At 40.7% G+C, this 19,822-nt stretch overlaps 1 protein-coding gene across 1 annotated transcript in view; it reads left to right on the forward strand.

Moving 5' to 3' along the window:
• The window catches only part of LNX2 (ligand of numb-protein X 2), a 20,704-nt gene extending 2,838 nt beyond the window's left edge, over positions 1 to 17,866 (forward strand). Inside the window, exons 2-9 of the mRNA XM_010015886.1 lie at positions 2,934 to 3,172; positions 4,222 to 4,421; positions 8,039 to 8,410; positions 9,548 to 9,694; positions 10,549 to 10,726; positions 12,501 to 12,732; positions 14,515 to 14,673; positions 17,239 to 17,866. Coding sequence (XP_010014188.1) covers positions 2,934 to 3,172; positions 4,222 to 4,421; positions 8,039 to 8,410; positions 9,548 to 9,694; positions 10,549 to 10,726; positions 12,501 to 12,732; positions 14,515 to 14,673; positions 17,239 to 17,374 — 1,663 coding nt within the window. The 3' untranslated portion in view covers positions 17,375 to 17,866. The remainder of the gene's footprint in view (positions 1 to 2,933; positions 3,173 to 4,221; positions 4,422 to 8,038; positions 8,411 to 9,547; positions 9,695 to 10,548; positions 10,727 to 12,500; positions 12,733 to 14,514; positions 14,674 to 17,238) is intronic.
• Positions 17,867 to 19,822: the final 1,956 nt, after the last annotated feature.

Below are 19,822 nucleotides of genomic sequence, written 5' to 3' on the forward strand. Positions count from 1 at the left end.
ACAGGGGGTTGGGGAGCCCCCCCCTCTAGTGAAAGGTCCCCCTGCCAGTGGCAGGGGGGTTTGGAACTAGATGATCTTTAAAGTCCTTTCCAACCCAGATCATTCTGTAATTCTGTGATTTGGCATGTTGTGAATTAATGTCTCCACCAAACAGCTACTTTCCTGGTGATGCAGTTGCATGATACCAAGCTAAAGTTGTAGTCTGTTGCAATTACTGGTTAATGTGGGGAAGAGTCTGGAGTTTTTTCCATTTGTGCCTTGTAGAGCCCTGCACAAAAGGGATTCCACTGAGCTGAGCTGGTGTGCTCAGGAGGCTGTTTACATTTCTTGATATTAGCCTTTGAAATGATAATTAAATATCATTGGCAAAAATAAACCTCAAATCTATTTATATTTCAAGCAATGACTTTCATCAGCTGCCAGGTAACGATGTGCTCTGTGAATGAGGGTGGAGGAGGACCTGGCTGTGGTTGGGAAGGCTTTGACGGAAATGGGACACTTCCAGGGCTGATTTTTGTTCCATCCTGGTTTGATACAGTTTTTAAAAAAATCCAAGGTTTGCTTTGCCATCTACAGCAGATCCTTTGGGATCCACCAGCCTTTTCAGCTGTCTAACAGTCAACAGCACAGTGTTTTGGTAGAAGATACCCAAATATCTGGTTCACACAAGTAGTCCAGTAAGGCTGGTCTCTGCCATTCAAGCTCAGTGGGATGGAAGCATGGTCCTCTGACAGTGTTGGTTTTGAGCTATTCATTCACCTCTGCTGAAAACTCACCACTCCTGCAGCAGAGCAGTTCAGGGACAGCAAGGATGCGCAGCCTGGGGCGGCTTTGTCCTAAACTCTTGTGGATCAGTGTGGGAGAGCACATCTGCCAGAGCTCCCATTAGACAAGGGGTTTTCCCTGCAGGAACATTTACCCCTTGCTGTGTTGCTGCAGAAGTGAGGGATGTTGGAGATTGCTCCTTTTATTTTTCCCTGTTGCCAGGGCTAAGATCTGAGGGAGTGTGAGGCTAACCCGTCAAGTTAAAGCATTTCAAACATTTTGAGGGAAGGGATTGCATCTCTCCTTTTCTTGGCCTTTTGGGATCTTTTTCTGAGGTTTGCATTTTGAAATGGTCAATGATAAAAACTTCCTGATGAGTTTCGTATGTATCTGTGTGTCTCTGGCCAGTAGAATGAATTGAGACTGGCCAGATTTCTTTGCTGATCAGTCCCACTATACCAGTGATCTTATGTAATAAATACTGCCTGGGCAAAACCAAGAAGTAGGGTTGTGTTCCATCATTAAAATCAAAGAAACTTTTTCACAAAGCAAAACCTTTCAAGTCATTTTCATCTTTTATGCTTGCACTTTCTTAACTTTGAAGAACAAGATGACCAGCAGTGTCCTTGGGGAAAGCCCCAAGAAATGTTTTCTTAAATATATGATTTCATAATGTGAACTGTCCCTAATTTCTGTATATTTTACAGCACATTTGGATTGCCTTATACTATTCTTCTAAATATGTATATCATTACTTTAAGATATACATATATATGGGGGGAGAGAGAGAGATATATTTCTCGCTTCATGTATGCATAACACTGCTGGGGGTCACAAAAGCTACATGGGTGTCTTATCAACATTCTTCAGAGCTGAATAACTTTGTTAACATTTCTTCAAAATCTCTCAAGCCAAAACAGTTTAACCATATAATTATCAAATGACCTTCACAGAATGTCAGAACAGAATTGTGATTCTCAAAACAATCTTGTTTAACAAGTCAGGACATCATTAGACTTCTGCTCTCTTTTACTCTCTTAACGCATTTCTTCTCCTGTTGCAGAAATAAATCATTTCTTCTTTTGTTATAACAATCTGTCAGGTTCCCAAAACAGGGAGCCCTTTCGAGAACATAGTTCCTTTTTTCTGCCACAGCTACAATACAAACATCTTTAGGTGGTCAGCAGCTCCAGAAGCAGGAAATTTAAGAAGGACATCAAATACTGTAAGAAGTGGAATATCAGACACTGGCAAAACTGTCACAGAGGCAGAAGTGTGATTGATGTCCGCATCCAATTATCTACACATAAATGTAAGACCATTCAACTAATGAAAACTTTCTGTGAATCTGCAACATTGCAGCCCTTCTTTGCCATAAACTATTGTAGGATTTTAAACGTAAGCAAAAAAAAAATATTGCAGTGAGAATAATGGGAACTCATAAAAATCAGTAGATAGTGAAAAGAGCCAAATGCTGATGGAGCATTGTTGCATGGGGGAAAGCAAAAAATTGCACCTCCTATGTGAAGTCAGGAAGAAAAAAGGGGAGACAGGAGGAAGACGAAACACTTTCTACTGATTCAAGAGGAGATGATGAGCAGAGCTGTTACTTTTGCTAAACTTTTCATACAAACTCCTACACAAGCTTTCTCCCCCACCTCTGCCCCCAGTATCTTAACACTTGGATTGCAATATAGGTAAAATTTTCATCTCTTTCCTCCCTTAAGTTACCCCAGGAAGATGTAATGCTTCCTACTCTTGGCTTACTAAGGTGAAAGGAGATTGCTTCAGTGGGACACAGTCTTCATGTCTTTGAATGGGGCTTTTTTTCTGTGGAATTTTATGCCAGTGCTGTTTAACCTTTTCAGTGAGGTTACCTTCCAGAAACTGGAATGTACATAACAGAGTAAATCCACATTCAGAGTGTTTTACAGCACATTGCAAAAAAGCTATGTGGTAGAGGTTTTGTGAAGGCAGTTTTGTGAAGAAGGCAGTATTGTTTTGGGGTTCTCTCCACTAAAACATACCCAGTGTGTTTAATAATTTTTATGATTAGTTTAAAGATGTGGCTTTGAAGAAGACTAGTGTCATTTGATGGAGTACTTGAGCATTTTATGCTCCAGACATTGCTGCAGGCTTGAACCATGGTCTAAATGTTGTCTCCACAGGTGTCCTGGTGCTTCTCATCGGAGGGTTGCTCTAGAGAGAAGGAGAACAAGCAAGCTGCAAGCAGAAGCAGAGGGTGAGAGTGGTCCTGGTGGGACGGAGCAGCCTAGCAATTTATCTCTGGATGCAGATCAGGGAATAGTGCCAGCCGAGCAGAGCTTCACCTCGCCTGCCCTTCCCGCATGGACAGATGAGCCCAGCATCGACAATCCGCCTTTTGAGGAGAACACTGTAGCAGACAGTATGTCATCACTTATCTTCTCAAGTCTCTTTTATCAGATGTGGAAGCATTTGTGGTGTCAGAGCTTGTCTCTTACCAACCATGAATGCACATCTTCATCTTCTGCTCTTTTCTTTTGCGATTCCTGGATAAATCTTAGTGGGTTTTCATTATGTGCATGTATGCAACTGGGATATGGTCACAGTTAGGAAGGAAAGAAATATCTCAGTGTGTGCCAGGTATCATGGTGTTTTATCATCATTTAGCATATCATGGTGCACAGTAGTTCATGTTAATCTACCAGTAGCACTGGCCTTGCAGTGAGATTGAAGGACTGTAATTTCTAAGGTGTTTTCTAAGATGAAGTTTCTTTTCACCTCTTCCCGCCCGGCATGGATCAGCAGCCTTCCCACACATTGAGTGCTGTCCTGCTCGAGCAAAGAGGCAGCTGAGTAACTCCTGCATCCATCTACACCACACAAGCAGTAACATCTCTAGCAACTGGGATTTCAGAGAGGAAGCACTGAGCCTTACCACAGAGGAAGGTGGTCCGGTCCCCTTCTTCTCCTCTGTATTTGCCATCCTTTAGTATCCACCTTTTTCCTCTCTAGTTGTCTCCATGTTTGCTTCAGAAATGGGCTCCTTTGGCCTAGTGACTCAACAACAGCTCTGATTGCAGTTATGAGTCCAGGTGACAAAGAGGCATGACCAAGTCATGGTCTGTGGTGTAACCCCTAAAACACTTATTTATCATCAATACCAAGTGGCTCAATTGGAAATCAACTGTTTGAAATTATATATTATAAAGGACAGGATTTAGAGGGTTATCCTTTTCCAACCCAAATGGCCCCATTTCAGGAAGCATGGATGCTACTTCGTCATTAGAGAGCTGTTTTGATAAGCTAGATATTGCAACAAGTAGTGGAACTAATCCAATTGCACTCGTTTTAGTTTGTTGCTAAACCATTGTCATGTGGCCTGTCTACATTGTCCTTTGGTGATTTGCTTTATTGAAAGTGAATGGGGTATAAAGGATACTAATCATCTTTCTTTTTAAAAATAATTGGCAGCAAATCAACAGCCACCTACCTTGCCTGAAGGAGAGATCACTACTATTGAAATTCATCGGTCCAATCCTTATATCGAATTAGGAATTAGCATAGTGGGTGGCAATGAAACGCCTTTGATCAACATTGTCATTCAGGAGGTTTATCGAGATGGGATCATTGCCAGAGATGGAAGACTTCTTGCTGGAGACCAAATACTTCAAGTATGAAACCTAATTATGTATTCTGTCTGCTTGCTTTCCATTCATTCCTTGCAGAACTGCCTGTTAAATGAGATGGGAGATTTTCCTTGTCAGACTAAGTTGTGTAAACGTTAGCTTTGCAATTATCAGTTGGAAGGCAAATTAATATTCAGAGCAGAGTCTGTTGTTCTAGCACTTTTGGCTATCTTGTTTTATGCTGTATGTTGGACCAGTCCCTGGAATTAGTTTTCCTCCTTAGCATCTCTTATCAATGTTTAAAATTTGAGTTAGTTTTCTGTTGTTAAATGTTGTGGGACTTGGTCTTTATTTCAACTTTATGCATGCTTTCCGAAGGAACCCAAGGTTACTTCTGGCTAACAAGTTGGCATAATTTGTGCTATGTAAAAAGCAATTTTGTGGATTGTAAGGCTGACTTCATCTAAACTGTTACTTTAATCTGGCTTCACTGTTACCTTCCAATACTCTAAGCAGCTGATCTGCATCTTTCAGTGTGTGTAAAGGAGTCCCTGGTATTCTTTTCTGGCATGATTTGATGCAAGGTGCTTTAAATATTTTTCAGCCCTCCACCCCAAACAGTTGAAATCTAAGTTGCTTGTGCTTGAGTGTGTATTTTTGCTACGGTTTTATGTCATTAGCCCCAGGCAGTGTAAAAAGATCAAATTCTATTAATTTTTGAGTTTTAATGTTGTATTAGGGGAAGACGTTGCTTACAGGACTCTGAAGAATGGCAGTAACTGAGTTCTACGTAAACAGGACAGTCCTCCAGCTTTTTTCTATTTTTAATCATTCTACCTGAAACAAATATATTACCATCATTTCAAAATTACTTCAGTAACAGTCTTTGCTTTTGATCTGATAGTCTAAGGTCAGTCCAAAAGTAGTATCAGCCTTTTTCATTTCACTTTCTTGAAATGAAGCCAATAGAAGTAGCTTAGCTACCCTTAGAATGAAATAAGTTTGCACTTCAGAAAATAAAGTCCCTTTTGAGAAATTGTGCCTTTTTCCTCTGTTGGATTGTAAGCATAGCGGCTGGCCAAGAAAACAACCCAAGAGGTTTCCAAAATGCTGCCTTTTTAACAAGCAGTTGCAGACACTGAATGCTGCCTAATTTATTTTGATACTCAAGGGCTCTCCTTGTTTGCCAGAACAGGGCGCTTGAGCTCCAGTGAAGCTTTGGAAATTCTTGCTGTTTGGGCAGGTGTCAGTTACAGTTTCCAAAGCCATAAGTGGCAATAAATTGACTATGAGTAGGATTTATAAGCTGCAGTGTCTTCTCTACGAATGTGCTGGCATTGGGGCTCTCAGATGCTAAGGCAGTATCCGTGAGAATCCTTCAGTCACACCAAGGGAGGGGTACAGGAGGTAAAAGTCAAACTTTTTGGAAGATACAGTATATTTTTTGCTTTGAATTTACCTGTGCAGGTGCTGAGCTGTTGTGTTAAAATGACCAGGCTCGGTCTCTGCCAGCTGTAATTAAGTGCAGAGTTCGATGCAGCTCAGCATGCACATGCAGTCAGATATTTCTGCAAATGTCTTCAAAGGCTTTTATGAGCAGTGAAGAATATAAAGAAAGCCAGAAAGGACTGCAAGGTGAAACTCAGTGTTTTCTTGCCCAGTCAAACAAGAAGTGTTACCCTTCTAAGATCTGAGGAAACAGCATTTGGTAGCAGCTACATAAAAGCGCATGTTGTCTGCAGGGTATAGATAGGTGCCTAACATTTTCAAAATGCTCTACAAATTGTCCCTTTTTTGTGCTGGATTGTGACTGTAATTCATGCAAAACATGTCCTAATGAGAATCTCCTTCCCCCAGAAATGCTAAGGCTGTTTTATTCTGAAATTGTGAACTGCCTTGTAGAAAGAAGAATTACACACTATCACATATATTCTTCTGTGCCCTTTGAATGCTTCCATATTTTATGTATTTACTTTAGCTAGTGATAGCTAAAAATAAAACTATATTTAATTTAAGGGCTCTTGACGGATGAGCCCAAGTTGGTTTTGCAGGTGGCAGCTCTGAATGTTTTTTCTCTAGCTGTGCTGCTTTTCCCTCTGCCCAAGGTTGCAGCCTGTCTCAGGGCAATAGCAGACCAGGATATGGCCGTGGTTTGGTGTCTGAGCTCGCAGTGCTGCTGGGAGTAGCAGCTTTGTACTAGTGTTGGGCTAGAGGTGGAGGTGGCTCAGCGAGGGTACAACTACCCCTTCACCGTGCTGAAACCACCATGGCTTTATGGCTTGACATTGACCTCTTGGAGCTCTTCCACTCAGATGTGCAATATAAATGTGGTGGCTGTTGTACGTAGATTGGGCCCTTTCCCTTCCTACTTTTTTAAGTGTTAATATTGCTATTATATGGTGGGACGCTGCAAGTTTATGTTTTAACTGAGGTTGCACTGGGGAGCATTAAAAGGCTTAGCTAAGGCAGATCACTGTAGTTCATTTGGTGTTAGTTTGTCTCTGCTGAAATTACGGGGCAGGGGTTCCTCCATCAGGGCACAACAATACATGCTAAGGGTGAAGTTGTACTGTTAACTTTGAACCCCTTCTTACAAAAGAAGGCAAACACAGCTTTTGTGCTGGGGTTTGTGGCTTTCCTGTTTTCTGCCAAATCTCATTGCACTGTCAATTTTTATCTTAACTTTATAGCATAAGAAATGACTGAAGATTACTGATCTTTGTGTCAGTTGACAACTTAACAAATACAGGAGGGAAATAGGGAGTGAAAGTTTAATCCGTTTTTCATTTATAACTAAATTTTGAGTGATGATAGGTTATAAGTCTGAAACTGACCTAGTTAAAGTCAGTGAAAAGTGCCCTAATTTCATGTTAAGACTTGAGAACTAGTACAACCTCTTTTCTATTGTCTTAATGAACAAATTTCATTATTCTGAATTTCAAGGTGTTTGGGTTTGTTTTTTTTAATTTTTCACATCATGGAAGCACTGCATATTGTTAGACATAGGCTTTCTTCAGATATTTTCGCATATTCTTTTTATAGCTATTGTTATATAGTTTTAAGTGATAGTGGGCTTTATACTGAAAGCCCATGCAAAGTTCTTGTTGTGGAGAACAAACAACATAAAGATCTAAGGAAGAAAAGTGCAGGACACAAGGAGAACAAAAACCTTAAAGTGTGATGACAGAGGGGTGTTGACTGTTAGAGAGATGTCACCTTTGTGGGAAAAGGCCTCAAGCTGCACCAGGGGAGGTTTAGATTGAATGTTAGGAAAAATTTCTTCACCAAAAGGGTTGTCATGCATTGGAACAGGCTGCCCAGGGAAGTGGTGGAGTCACTGTTTATGGAGGTGTATAAAAGATCTGTGGATGTGGCGCTTCGGGACATGGTTTAGTGTCCCGAACTTGGCAGTGCTGGGTTAATAGTTGGACTGTGTGATCTTACGGGTCTTTTCCATCCTAAAAGCAGGTTTGTAGATTGAGAAACCAAAGTGGGTTTGCAGGAGAGGGTGGAATGATGAGAGAGGAAGCTTGGTAGGGTCAGGTATGTAGGTTGCTCCAAGGCTGGTTTTGCAGTGAGCTCTGAATTTAGTTTGGAAAGGACAAAACCGGGAACAATTAAATATGCGAAAATATCATTCCAATTTCATTGTTGTTTTTCAGGTCAACAGCTTTGACATAAGCAACGTGTCCCACAACCACGCTCGAGCTGTGCTCTCCCAGCCTTGCTCAGTGTTGCACCTCACTGTGCTGCGAGAGCGGCGGTACGGGAGCCGCACGCACAACCACGCGGACACCACCAGCTCCTTGCGGGAAGACAGCTTTCAAGTGACACTGCACAAACGCGACTCCAGCGAGCAGCTTGGCATCAAACTTGTGCGCAGAACAGATGAGCCAGGAGTCTTCATTCTTGACCTTTTGGAAGGGGGGTTGGCTGCTCAAGACGGCAGGCTCTGCAGCAATGACCGCGTACTTGCAATTAATGGGCACGACTTGAAGCACGGGACACCTGAGCTTGCTGCTCAGGTTATACAGGTAATTTGTATTCCCTACCTGAGTCCTTAGCTCAGCTTTATTTCTTGGGCAAAGCCTGGGGTAGAGGCTGTCCAGACAGAACAGCTTGTGTAACACCTAAAAGCCTGCAGCGATGCAATTTGCTCTGATTTATGTTCTGGAAATAATAGTGCAAAACAGGGCCTGCTTTGGCACCTAGCAGAATGAACTTCACCTCCTCAGAAATGGAAAGTGCGTTAGTCTTTCCTGGCGTACAGCCTGAAGGTTAGAAGACTGATCAACTGAGCAAGACGTTACTACAAGCAAGCATGTAGCCTATTGCTTAGCAGAAAAGAGGAAGAAAAAGAGGATTGTTATTAAGCTAATGTATATATCGTAGTTTAAATCTCTCAGTGAGGTCTATAAATGTGGGGCTTTGTTTTGTATTGATTTACCTGCGCATGGAATTGAGGTTAAAACAAGGAAGTGATTTGTCAGACTTCATAAAGGCAACAGATAGCAGCTGGGAAGGAAAAAAATAGGTCTTACATGAGACCCATGCAGTAAAACTCATTTTCTGAGTGTTCAAGAAAGGGCTATTCCCAATGTCTGGCTCTGAACTGGACACAAATATTACCCAAAGCTTGATGCAGTGTGACATATGACCCTTCTCTGTTACTAAAGGAAAACCTTTCCTCCATGCCTTTCTCCCAGTCTGTAAGGAAACAGCTGCAGCATGTAGAGAACTACAATACAAATGGGTAGTAAATATTTGTTTCAGGAATCATTTCAATAACTTCCCTTGCAGTTAAAGGAAAATAACAACAATCTTGAGAATTGTAATTCAGTTTCCCAGTTTTGGGTAAAGTTGTCAGATTTTTATACTGGGTCACTTATATCTACCAAAGTGTGGTTTTGCAGCAATAGAAAGAGTTGATATTTTATTTAACATCTGGTAACTGAGTCTCCTGATACTCCCCAAACTCCAGCATCAAATGGCCTGCGCTTACATGACAACTTTCTTGGAAGTCTCTTAAGGAAGTACTAGAGGTGTTCAGAGCTTCTGACCATAATATGAAAACTGGAAATTTCCAACATATTTCATTATATATTTTCCTCCCTCTCTGCTAATAATTAATATCCTATCAGCTTAATTACTTTGTTTTATGTATTTGACAGGCTAGTGGGGAGAGAGTGAATTTGATCATCTCTAGATCCCTGAAGTCACAGACGGTCAGTATTATCCGAGACACTGGGACTCACAACAGCAACCCACACCAACACCAGTCCCAGCAGCTGTTTCACAGCAGACCTAACTCACATAAGGTTGGTGTTTTCTCCTAAGAGATATAAATACCATTTTACTCATGTAATAGTCTAAATGTGTAGCAAGGTAAGACTGGAAGAAAGGGTTTTGTCTTCTTTTTTATGTACTTTTGTTTTTAAAAAAGAAAGACAGACAACTTCCAGGTATTCAAGGCCTGCATCATGTCTGGAGTGGGAGCAAAAGATATGCAACAGCTTTTCAGTGTTTTTCTGGATTTGCTGACTGCAGTGAAAGCAGCAAGTTCTCTGAACTCATGCAGCTGTAATTGTCTAAGTGGCTCATGTGTTCCTGCTGCATGGGAGAGCTGTCATTCAAGAATGTTAATTTTTTTGTTGTTGCTATGCTGACTGCAACCAGCAAGGACTTTAAATGGTGTCTCTTTGTCACCATGAAAACACATGTATTTTCATTTCTCAGGAGCTTCTTTGTAGTTCTAGGCCATATTCTACTGACAAATGAGATAGTGCTGATGTTCACCGAGACATCAAAAGGTTTGTTTCTGTTTTGTGTCTAATCTTTTGACCATATGGTTTTGTAAAGCAATTCTAGAATTTAGCACATTCCAGTGCAGGATGCTAAGAGAAACTGGAGTGAGATTTTCAACATGGGCCTTTATAAACTTTCTGACTATATTTAAGTATTTCATGAGCGGCTTTTTTTTGTTTGCGTGTTTTGTTTTGGGTTTGGTTTTTTTTGACCCTGACCTGGAGGAAATCCAGCCAAAGCTGATTTGAACTACTTAGTGCTTTTAAACCATTCTGTTAAAGTGCCAAAGTGTAGCATTGGGGTGTATTTAGGTGTGTTTTCTGATTCTTCTTTAAGTTTAACAATGTTATTTATCCTTGACAAACAGGATCTCTCCCAGTGCGTTACATGCCAAGAAAAGCACATTACTGTGAAAAAAGAGCCACATGAATCTCTGGGAATGACAGTGGCAGGAGGCAGAGGCAGCAAAAGTGGCGAACTGCCCATCTTCGTGACAAGCGTACAGCCTCACGGGTGTTTGGCAAGAGATGGCAGGATTAAACGAGGTGGGGCTTGGCTTCCCTGCTGGCACAGGCGGCCTCTGATTGCTTGTTGAATAATAGGGTCTCTGGAGTCAGGTGGTGTCAAAAAGTCTTCTCACAGATGTAAGGAAGCATCCATCTGTGAATGCTTTTCTTTATGTTTCAATAATGGAAATACAGTATTTAGTATCACACTTCCACCTTTTCTAGGAAAGGGATGTTTGGAGAACGATAGCAGGGGAAGCGGATGAGACCAGGAAATGTCTGGTTAAATTCTTTTACCTTTAAAGGTAGTCCCCTGAGCTGAGGGTCTGGTGTGATGCTTTGCACTGTAGTACATGCATCCTGTTTTGTGCTTAATTGAGTGGGCTGGGCCCCAGTTCTGCCTGAAGAATCTCTGCTCCTCAGTATAATATCTGAACAGCAGAGATGCCCTGATGACAAGCCACAACTCACTCATGCTAAGTTTACCCCCAGAGCTACGTCAGTGTTCATCCTGGTTCCTGAATGCTTTCTTATCCTCTGGGTCAGCTTGGGTTTGCCAGTCTTCAGGGGTGCTATAGCACTCATCCTTGTTCCTCAGCTTTGCAGGAGGGAAGCAGGAGGTGGAGGTTAGACTCAGTGTAGGTGAAGGCAGTCCTGCCTGGTTGACAGCAAAGGTTTTGATGATTAAAACGTGTTGTGTCATATGGAAAACAAAGACTGCCTGTGGGATCTCTGCGATTCAGGGTTCGCAGAATTACAGATTGCTTTAGGACAGAAATTTAGGAAAAGAATTTCACAGATTGCAAGTTTTAAAAGAACAGTGTGGGAGCATCCTTATATGCTTCTGAGAGAGGGAGATTTACACCCACATACCAATGGGTATGCTTTTTCTGTACTACTATGAAGCACAAACTCGACAGCAGAATCACAGTTTCTCTTGCTTTGTATAACATTAAAGTAGCCATAGCAGCAACAAAAGTGATTTCAAGTTAAGCTGCACCTCGACTTTAGCTTTCCTTGGGAGGAAAAAAAGCTTTCCAAATGAGAGTCTCCTTCCAAATGTGACCCAGGCATTTGCACTTCTGCTTTTATCAGTAAGCAAGGCATTGTGTGAAAGAGAAGACTGTCACTGTTTGGGCAGTAAATAAAATCCCTTTTTCATCCTGAGGCTTTTAAAAATACTCTGAAATAAAATAAAAATTGTGGCAGTTTTTTTAGTGGCTGACTTTTTCCAAATTATCTTTGTAGAGATGCTTTTTCTTTATTCTAATGGACTGGGTTTTGTACTAATCTTTCCAGTTAATTTTTTAATTTCTTTTTGTTCTTCTGAGTAACAGGTTAAAAAAAGCAGAAGACCTAAAACACTCTGTGGAGCCTCACTTACTTACGAGAGTTGGTTACTTTGTGGTGCCTGTACTGTTCCTTCCAAAATTCTTCCTTCTCTTTCAAAATTAGGGTGGACCTAAGATCCACCACTGGAAATGATTATGCAGTAGCACCTCCAATAGCAGTTGCAGCTGAGATGATGAGGTGTTTAGGTAATTTCTATCTCAAATTTTCAGGGCGATACACCATAGAAGGCACAGCATTTGATGTGTTATGTGGAAATAAATGATACTGATCCAACTTAATAGTTCAGTACATTAATCTTTCAAACCGACAGTGTAAGGTATTCACATTCCCGGGCTGTTAGTACAGACTGTCTCAGCTCCAAAAAATACAGTATCAAATGGAACCCTGGTGTGGGAGGTGCTGTTGGTGGGAAGGACTCTGGCAGACTGATTGATGTGCTCTCACTTGCTCCTTTGAACAGGTGATGTGCTGCTGGACATCAACGGCATTGATTTGACTAACCTTAGTCACAGCGAGGCGGTGGCCATGCTGAAAGCTAGTGCTGCTTCTTCAGTAGTTGCCCTGAAAGCTCTGGAAGTCCAGATTGTAGAAGAACAGCCCCAGGCTAATGAAGAGCAATTGAGTACCATCAGTGAAAATGAATATGATGCCAGCTGGTCACCATCATGGGTGATGTGGCTGGGACTTCCAAGGTACAGGATTAATTGATAGAGTTATTAGTTACCTGTTGTAAGTTCAGTCCAAGATACAAGAGCAGAGAACTTGTTCGTTGCAGCACATCTGCCTTTACTTCTGCCTGACAATCTCATAGAATCAAAGACTGGTTTGGGTTGAAAGGGACCTTAAGATCATCTAGTTCCAACCCTCCTGCCATGGGCAGGGACACCTTCCTGCTTGATTGGCAGGGTGCTTACGAAGTGTACCATGAACAGGAGCAATGTTTCCTTAGGAAACTAGACTTGGTTTATCTTTTCACAAACCTTAGTGACAACCCATGTGGATTCTTGTCATTGAACACAAGCCATCTTTCCTTGTTTAACCATATCACAACTTTCTATAGAATATTTAAAACCAGAGGTATTATTAATAAAACCACAAAGTATATAACCACACGTTTCTTTGATTACCTAAATTTACAAGGCCAAGTATATAACCTTAGGACGTTGGATCAGAGTTGCCATTCTGATGGACTCCTGACACAGGTCTCTTACAAATTCCCATGGGGTTTTTTTGCTTTCTGAGAACCCATTACCATCTCTGCCAAACACAGAGGCTCTTCAAGATTTGCACTGAGCTCCCTCCCCTTGACTAATGTTCAGTCTGCAGGACATTGCAATGTTTAATTTTTACTCTTCTATTTTTCACACTCTTGTGTCTACAGATACAAGCTTATTCCAGCACTGTTCGCTTTGCAGAAGAGCTCCCACTGCAGCAAAGAGTGTAGTTGACTTCAGTCAGGGTGTGCAAGTTAACTCCTCCCTCTCTGATAGAGTTACCAGGCTCAGTCTGTAGTTGAAGTATAAAGCCACAATGAGAACCAGGCATATTGGTAGCAGAATGCAGTTGAAGATAACAGAACCATGCATTGGCCCTCCAAAGATTTCACACTTTTTTTTGTTTGTTTTGCTATCAATTAATTTCTCTTCAAATATTAACGAGTTACCAAATCTCAATAAACAGTTCAGTTCTGGTAAATGTACTTCCTTTCCATGCTTCAGCAGTGGCCTATTGCTTATGTGTGGCTCCTAAAGTTACTCTGTGTGTTGTGCTTCTATTCTTTAGCGGAGTGTTGTACTTCAGTAAAGAACTCGGCATCTTTTTTACCCAAAAGTTAATGTTTAGGTTGTTTTGTTTTTAATTACAGTCATTGCCAACTTATTTGACAAGAATTAATTTTCTGGGGGATATAACATATACCAGTACAGTTGGTGAAGCATGATCTACAGTATTTACATTCTGTGTAATAAAATGGTTAAGCATTTATATTTCCATTACTGGAGGTGCATCAGTTCAGAGATAGCAAAGATGATGCATGGATTTTTAAATGATTACTTAAAGTAGAAAAAGCCTAAACTGACTGGGCGTGGAAGAAAAACACACTGCATTTTTGGCTTGGAAACTAAACACATCAGGTATCCATTTTTCACCCACATTCTTGCCACTTGTGAAATCCCTGAAATGTCATTCTGTTGCAGTCAGATTACAGAGTTAACTGTGTTGAAGTAATTATTCTAGTGCTGCATTATTTCTTTTAAACTACTTTTATATCTCAAGCTTGTGGGGTTTTTTTGGTATTCAGTTTAAATTTAGCGAAATTACTCTGGGAGCAGAAGTCTAATCACCATTCCTCCTCTTCTCTTCCATGCTTGGCACAGTGGTAATGATGAGACAGCAGGTGTTGTGCCTACTACAGAAATATCTATATGTGCTATACATGGCTTTTTCTCTTGCTATCCTGTGCTTCCATTCCACAGCTGCCTCCATAGCTGCCATGACGTGGTACTGCGGCGGAGCAATTTAGGGAGCTGGGGTTTCAGCATCGTCGGTGGCTACGAGGAGAACCACACGAACCAGCCTTTCTTCATTAAAACCATTGTTCTTGGAACTCCTGCGTACTTTGATGGAAGATTAAAGTAAGCTAAAATAATAGTAGTAGTAATAATAATAATCAACACTTAAATAGTGACATGGTGCTGTAATTAATTGCTTAAGGAAATACACTGCAGCATCTTGTGCTGGGGTGGGGTTCATGCAGCTCAGTAGTGCTTAGCCTCTTCTTTAGGCCAAGAGACATTGCAAACGTGTATGTACAGAACTTCCTAGTTTGTAACGTTTTTGCCTTCCTAGAGAATAGCTAAACAATTAGAATTTCCATGAAGTGGGGAAAACTGCTTTATCCTTTCATATAGCCTTCTGAAGCCACTGCTGGAAACTGGTGCTGAAGATGTGTGCTGCTGCTTTAACAGAAGGGCAGGAAAGTAGATGAACAAGATCTCTGAAGAGATCTTTCAGAAACCAAGTCCCCATGCCAGTGCCCTGAGAGTCATTAGTCTGAAAAATGAGGCAGGTTCATTCATGAGGCAATTTCAGCAGAGGCCCCTGAGATGATGGGAGCTGGAGCACTTGCCTCACGAGGAGAGGGCTTCAGGCACAGCTTACAGCCCCTTCCAGGACCTGCAAGCTGATGATCAAGGAGACAGAACCCAGGCTTTTCTCAGTGCTGTGGGGCAAAAAGAAACAGTGGGCACATGTTGAGCAAAAGAGATTGAGACTGATTATAAGGAGAAACTACTTCCCTGTGAGGACAATCAGGCAGTGGCACAAGTTGTATGGTGTCTGGAGGTTTCTGAGACCAGACTAGACAAAGCTGTAAGAGACCTGGTCAGATCTCACAGCTGACCTTGCTTTGAGCAGAAGGTGGGACCAAGGACTTCCTGAAGTCCCTTCTAATCTTAAAGATTATATGATTTTACTTACATATTATGTTTGGATGCAACCCCCAGGTCTAGTATCCATATATGCAACTTAGCCTCTTGTAGGATGACTTACAATTCCTATTAGATGTTCTCTTACTCATTTTTTTTGTGAAGGTGGTAGTAAAGAATATGCAGCTTGAAGTTTCATGGCAGGATTTTTACACATAAATTTACTTACAAAGTAACTTAAGCAAAAAATTACTTATGCCTAGAGCCTTGACAGTAATTGATTTTTCAGTTCAACGACTAAGTAAATAAATGAAAAAATAGCTTGGCTGAATAGAAAATTACATTTCTTTTGCCAGCTATGGAACAGTTTGGATAAATTTAAAGATCCCAGTTCAACCCAAAGTAAATAATTTCAGATTAGGGATTTAATAACTAGGAGTCTTCACACAAGTGGAAATTCAAGCATCATTCCTAAGAAGGGAGGAAGAGTAGTTGTGGTCACATTTATCCCCTTGTAAGGAATGGAAAAGATGCTCTTGTGTGATGTTTGAATGTTCTGAATCATGGAGAATATGGACTTAAAAATGGGCCATCAACAAGGGAGAACTCCTCAGAAGCTGCACCAGGAGTTATTGTGGGGCAGATCTTTTTGAAGCTGTTCTATTTTGTTTGAATTATCTAAATATTTGGTTAGGCTAGGGAGGAAAGAAGTAAATAACATCACAGTTCAATAGTTAAGACCGTTTTCTGACATGAAATGATCTGTCTGGTGGGTTTTTATAGAAGATGAAATTACTTCAGCAGAAAAGCTGGTTGAGTGAGACCCCACCCAGTGAACTGTAGCACTGTGGTTTGGGTAAGAGGTACCTTCTTTTAGGCAGAGAAGGCCTCCTGAATTCACATTTGACTGGTGTTGGTCACACTGCCTCTTCTTCCTCTGCTCTGCCCTGGTGCAGGGCACCAGGGAACCATTGTTTTGCCATCCATTTTAGTGCTGCCAATAGCTGGAAGGATCACTTTCAGGAGAAGTCCTGTGAGATCTCCAGAGTTGTGTTTGACTGCTCTGGGGGGTGCCACACACTCAAGTTGCAGAAAGGAGATGCTTGGAGATGGGGCATGCTCAGTAGAGGAAGGTGCTTTTTTGAAGTTTCTCTCGAGCTTGTAAAAACTGAAACTTAACTCTTTGAGGTCATTTTTTCTGAAGGCTGACAAACAGCACCCTCCCAGGTTTCTGCTCCCTGCTTCAAAACACAGAGATGCTACAGCTGCTCAGTTGAACCATCTGCTGAGGGAGTTCTCAAGGCAAATGGTTACGTTTGACAAAATAGTAAGCCCCTGAAAACAAGGTTTTCAGTTGGTAACTGTAAGTATCTTTAGTTACACCTCCTACAGTAAAGGCGTGTTTGGTGTAAATGTGCTATAATCCACACAAACAAACAGAATGGTTTTGTCATGCACATGCTATCTCATTATCTTCTCTTGACTCCAATAGATTTTTCCAACTCTCTCTTTTTGCGTTTCGCTATAGGTCAGCTCTTAATGCAGAACTATCTTTGTATTAGAATTGAAATGCAGAGATTTGGGAATTTCCCAGATGAGTCTCAGTAGTAAAACAGATTTAAAATCTCACCTCTTCGGGTTTTTTTCTAGCTACACTTTCGACCTGATGCAAAACCATCACCCCAGCAATGAAGTGTTGTTTGTTGGTGTGTACTAGTTACTGCAGAACAGTTGTCATCATTTGGGTTTTTTTTTTCTTCTTGTGTTTTTTAGGTGTGGTGATATGATTGTTGCTGTAAACGGACTATCCACAGTTGGAATGAGCCATTCTGCACTTGTTCCCATGCTGAAGGAGCAGAGGAACAAAGTAACTTTAACCGTGATTTGCTGGCCTGGAAGCCTCATATAGATTTGTGAATCGCTTTGGTTGAAGCAGCATCTTTTTCTAGATAGCTGGCACAAAAGTCTCCTCTATCTTCTTTTTCCCTATTGATACAGCTGGTTATAAGCAGGGCCAAAACTGCTGTGTTTTTCTTTCTTTTATGGGCCTCTCAGACTTACTCTATATATCTTTCCATCCTGAAATAGTCATTTCTGTTTGCTATATATCTATTGCTGACGCAAATGCAAATATACGCGAGCCCACGGAGAACCTCCCACTCTGATACGGCTGCCATTGAGCTTTCCCCATCAGGCTTGTGAATTTAGCAGGAGAACTTAGTGGTTCTTTGGGTTTCTCTGCACAGTCCTCAAGTTATATGCGATATATAAATGTAATAGCCATGTGCCCATTCTTCCCTGTGAAAAGAACATGTGTCACTACCAGAATGACACATCTATCTGCTGCTATGAATCAAAATCTGTTTCCAAAGGTACATCTTTTCATTTTGTAAGCCTTTCCAATTTTGATTCAGTAGTTCAGACTGATTCAAGCAATCCATCTTACTTACCAGAAATTACTTGGTCCCCCAAATTTTTCATGCAGGGCATCAGTGTTCATAGAAAAGTAGGACAAAAGCCTGATATTACTGGAATTTTTATAAAGTGCAATAATTGGACTCTTTGTTAGGAAACTTTAATATATTACAGAGTTTGTATCCTATAATGACTAGAAATATGGAAGTAATTACTGTTGCAACGCTGGCAAGAATACACGTGCCCGAGGTCGCCTTTGAGTGAGTGGCTTGCAGTATTAGACTTTACTTTACAAATGAATGTTTTGCTATGTCAGAGAATTTTGATGAACATTTTTACAAAGATCATTTTTACCGTTTCTATTGTAGTTGTCAGCTCCCTTTGTTCGTGTGTGGAAAAAATACTTTGACTTGTACTTTCTAAATGAGAGAATTATTTCCAGGGTAAAAGCAAGCTATTAAGAAACCACACGCTACGGTTTACAAGTGGGCAGGGTAGAAGGAAGGCTCTCTGAATTCAAGTCCGACTGCAAAGTAAGCTGCAAAGTTCATGCTTATTCTGTCACCTCCTGGCAAATGTGCAAATGCCTTGATACCAAATGCTGGAACCATCTCTCTTGCATTTCAGGATATTATTTTACTTTCCTTTAGAGAGCACCTGCTATTAAGTTGTCAGTAGAGTAATACTGTTTCTCTTGGATTGTATTTAGTATTTTTACAAGCCAACCTGTAATTTCTAGACTTTGCCTTTCCATGATATTTTCAGGCTAAGCACCCATTTGTTTAAGAAAAGAGGGCTGGAGCACAGAAAGAAACGTGCTGACCTGGAGCTAACCCTGTGTGTTGTCAGTGTTCTGCATATTTGAAAAAGAGCTTCATTTATAAAGCAGGTTCCCAACCTGAACTGATTTTATGAATGACCTCTGTATTGTAGTGTTCATTACCAGAGAATGTATTTGAGAATCGCAGCATATTACAATTGTGGAGCATGAACTTTATTTTCCAACTTAGCTGGTATAATATCGGGGCATATTATCGCATGTCATTAATCCCAGTAGCTTTGTTTTCAAAAGAAATAAAGTTACTCTTTTGCAAAAAAAAAAAAAAATAATTGTACAAATCTCATACGAATGAAGTGGTTTTATTTCTGTCTGTAATGTATCAGTTTCATTTCGTAACATTAAAACACTAAAGAATGTCCTCTGCAGTATATTACTGTACTGAGAATATTTGTTTCTGAAGCAAACACCAAGCTTGATACTCTAATTGATTTGAGAACCAGTTTCTTCCCATGCCCACATGCTATTTAACTGTATGTTTTGCTTTTGATGCAGATTTTTTTTGGTAAAGTACATCTTAGTATAGGGTTTAGGGAAGATTTTGATATATGTACTTGATTTAATGTTGTTTTGGGGTTATTCTTTAATTTTGTTTTAAAAATTACACTTTTCATTCAACACCCTGCAAAACTCAGATTTTTAGGATTTTTTTTCCCTCTTTTATATGTGTATGTAACAAAAGCATGGGTTAGCTTAAACTGTGCGGTTTTGTTTCTGTGTGCTGTAGCTTTTGATCAGAATGTCTAGCAAGAAAACTCTTCTGAATTAATTCCCTTCCTGAATCATTTTCCCCTCTCGTAGCTGCATAGTTGGGTTTGGTTTTCTGTGCCTTCTGTTTTAAATTATTTCAAGATTATTTTTCTTTCCAGATACTGCTGTCTAATTGTATGGTATTAATGAAGGATGAGTGAAAATAAAAGTTCATTCCACTCATTGTAATAACTCAAAGTATTGTCTCTTTGCAAAAGATACCACACTCGGTTTAAAGGTATTTTTATTTCCTGCTGTGACTTATCATACATTACAGTTAGTGAATGTACCAGAAGAGTCTGAGGGCATGCTCATCCCAGCAGGGTAACGTACCAGCTGTTTAACCAGTAATTC

Source organism: Nestor notabilis, unplaced genomic scaffold (genome assembly GCF_000696875.1).
Source record: "Nestor notabilis isolate BGI_N333 unplaced genomic scaffold, ASM69687v1 scaffold5326, whole genome shotgun sequence".
Taxonomy (NCBI): domain Eukaryota; kingdom Metazoa; phylum Chordata; class Aves; order Psittaciformes; family Psittacidae; genus Nestor; species Nestor notabilis.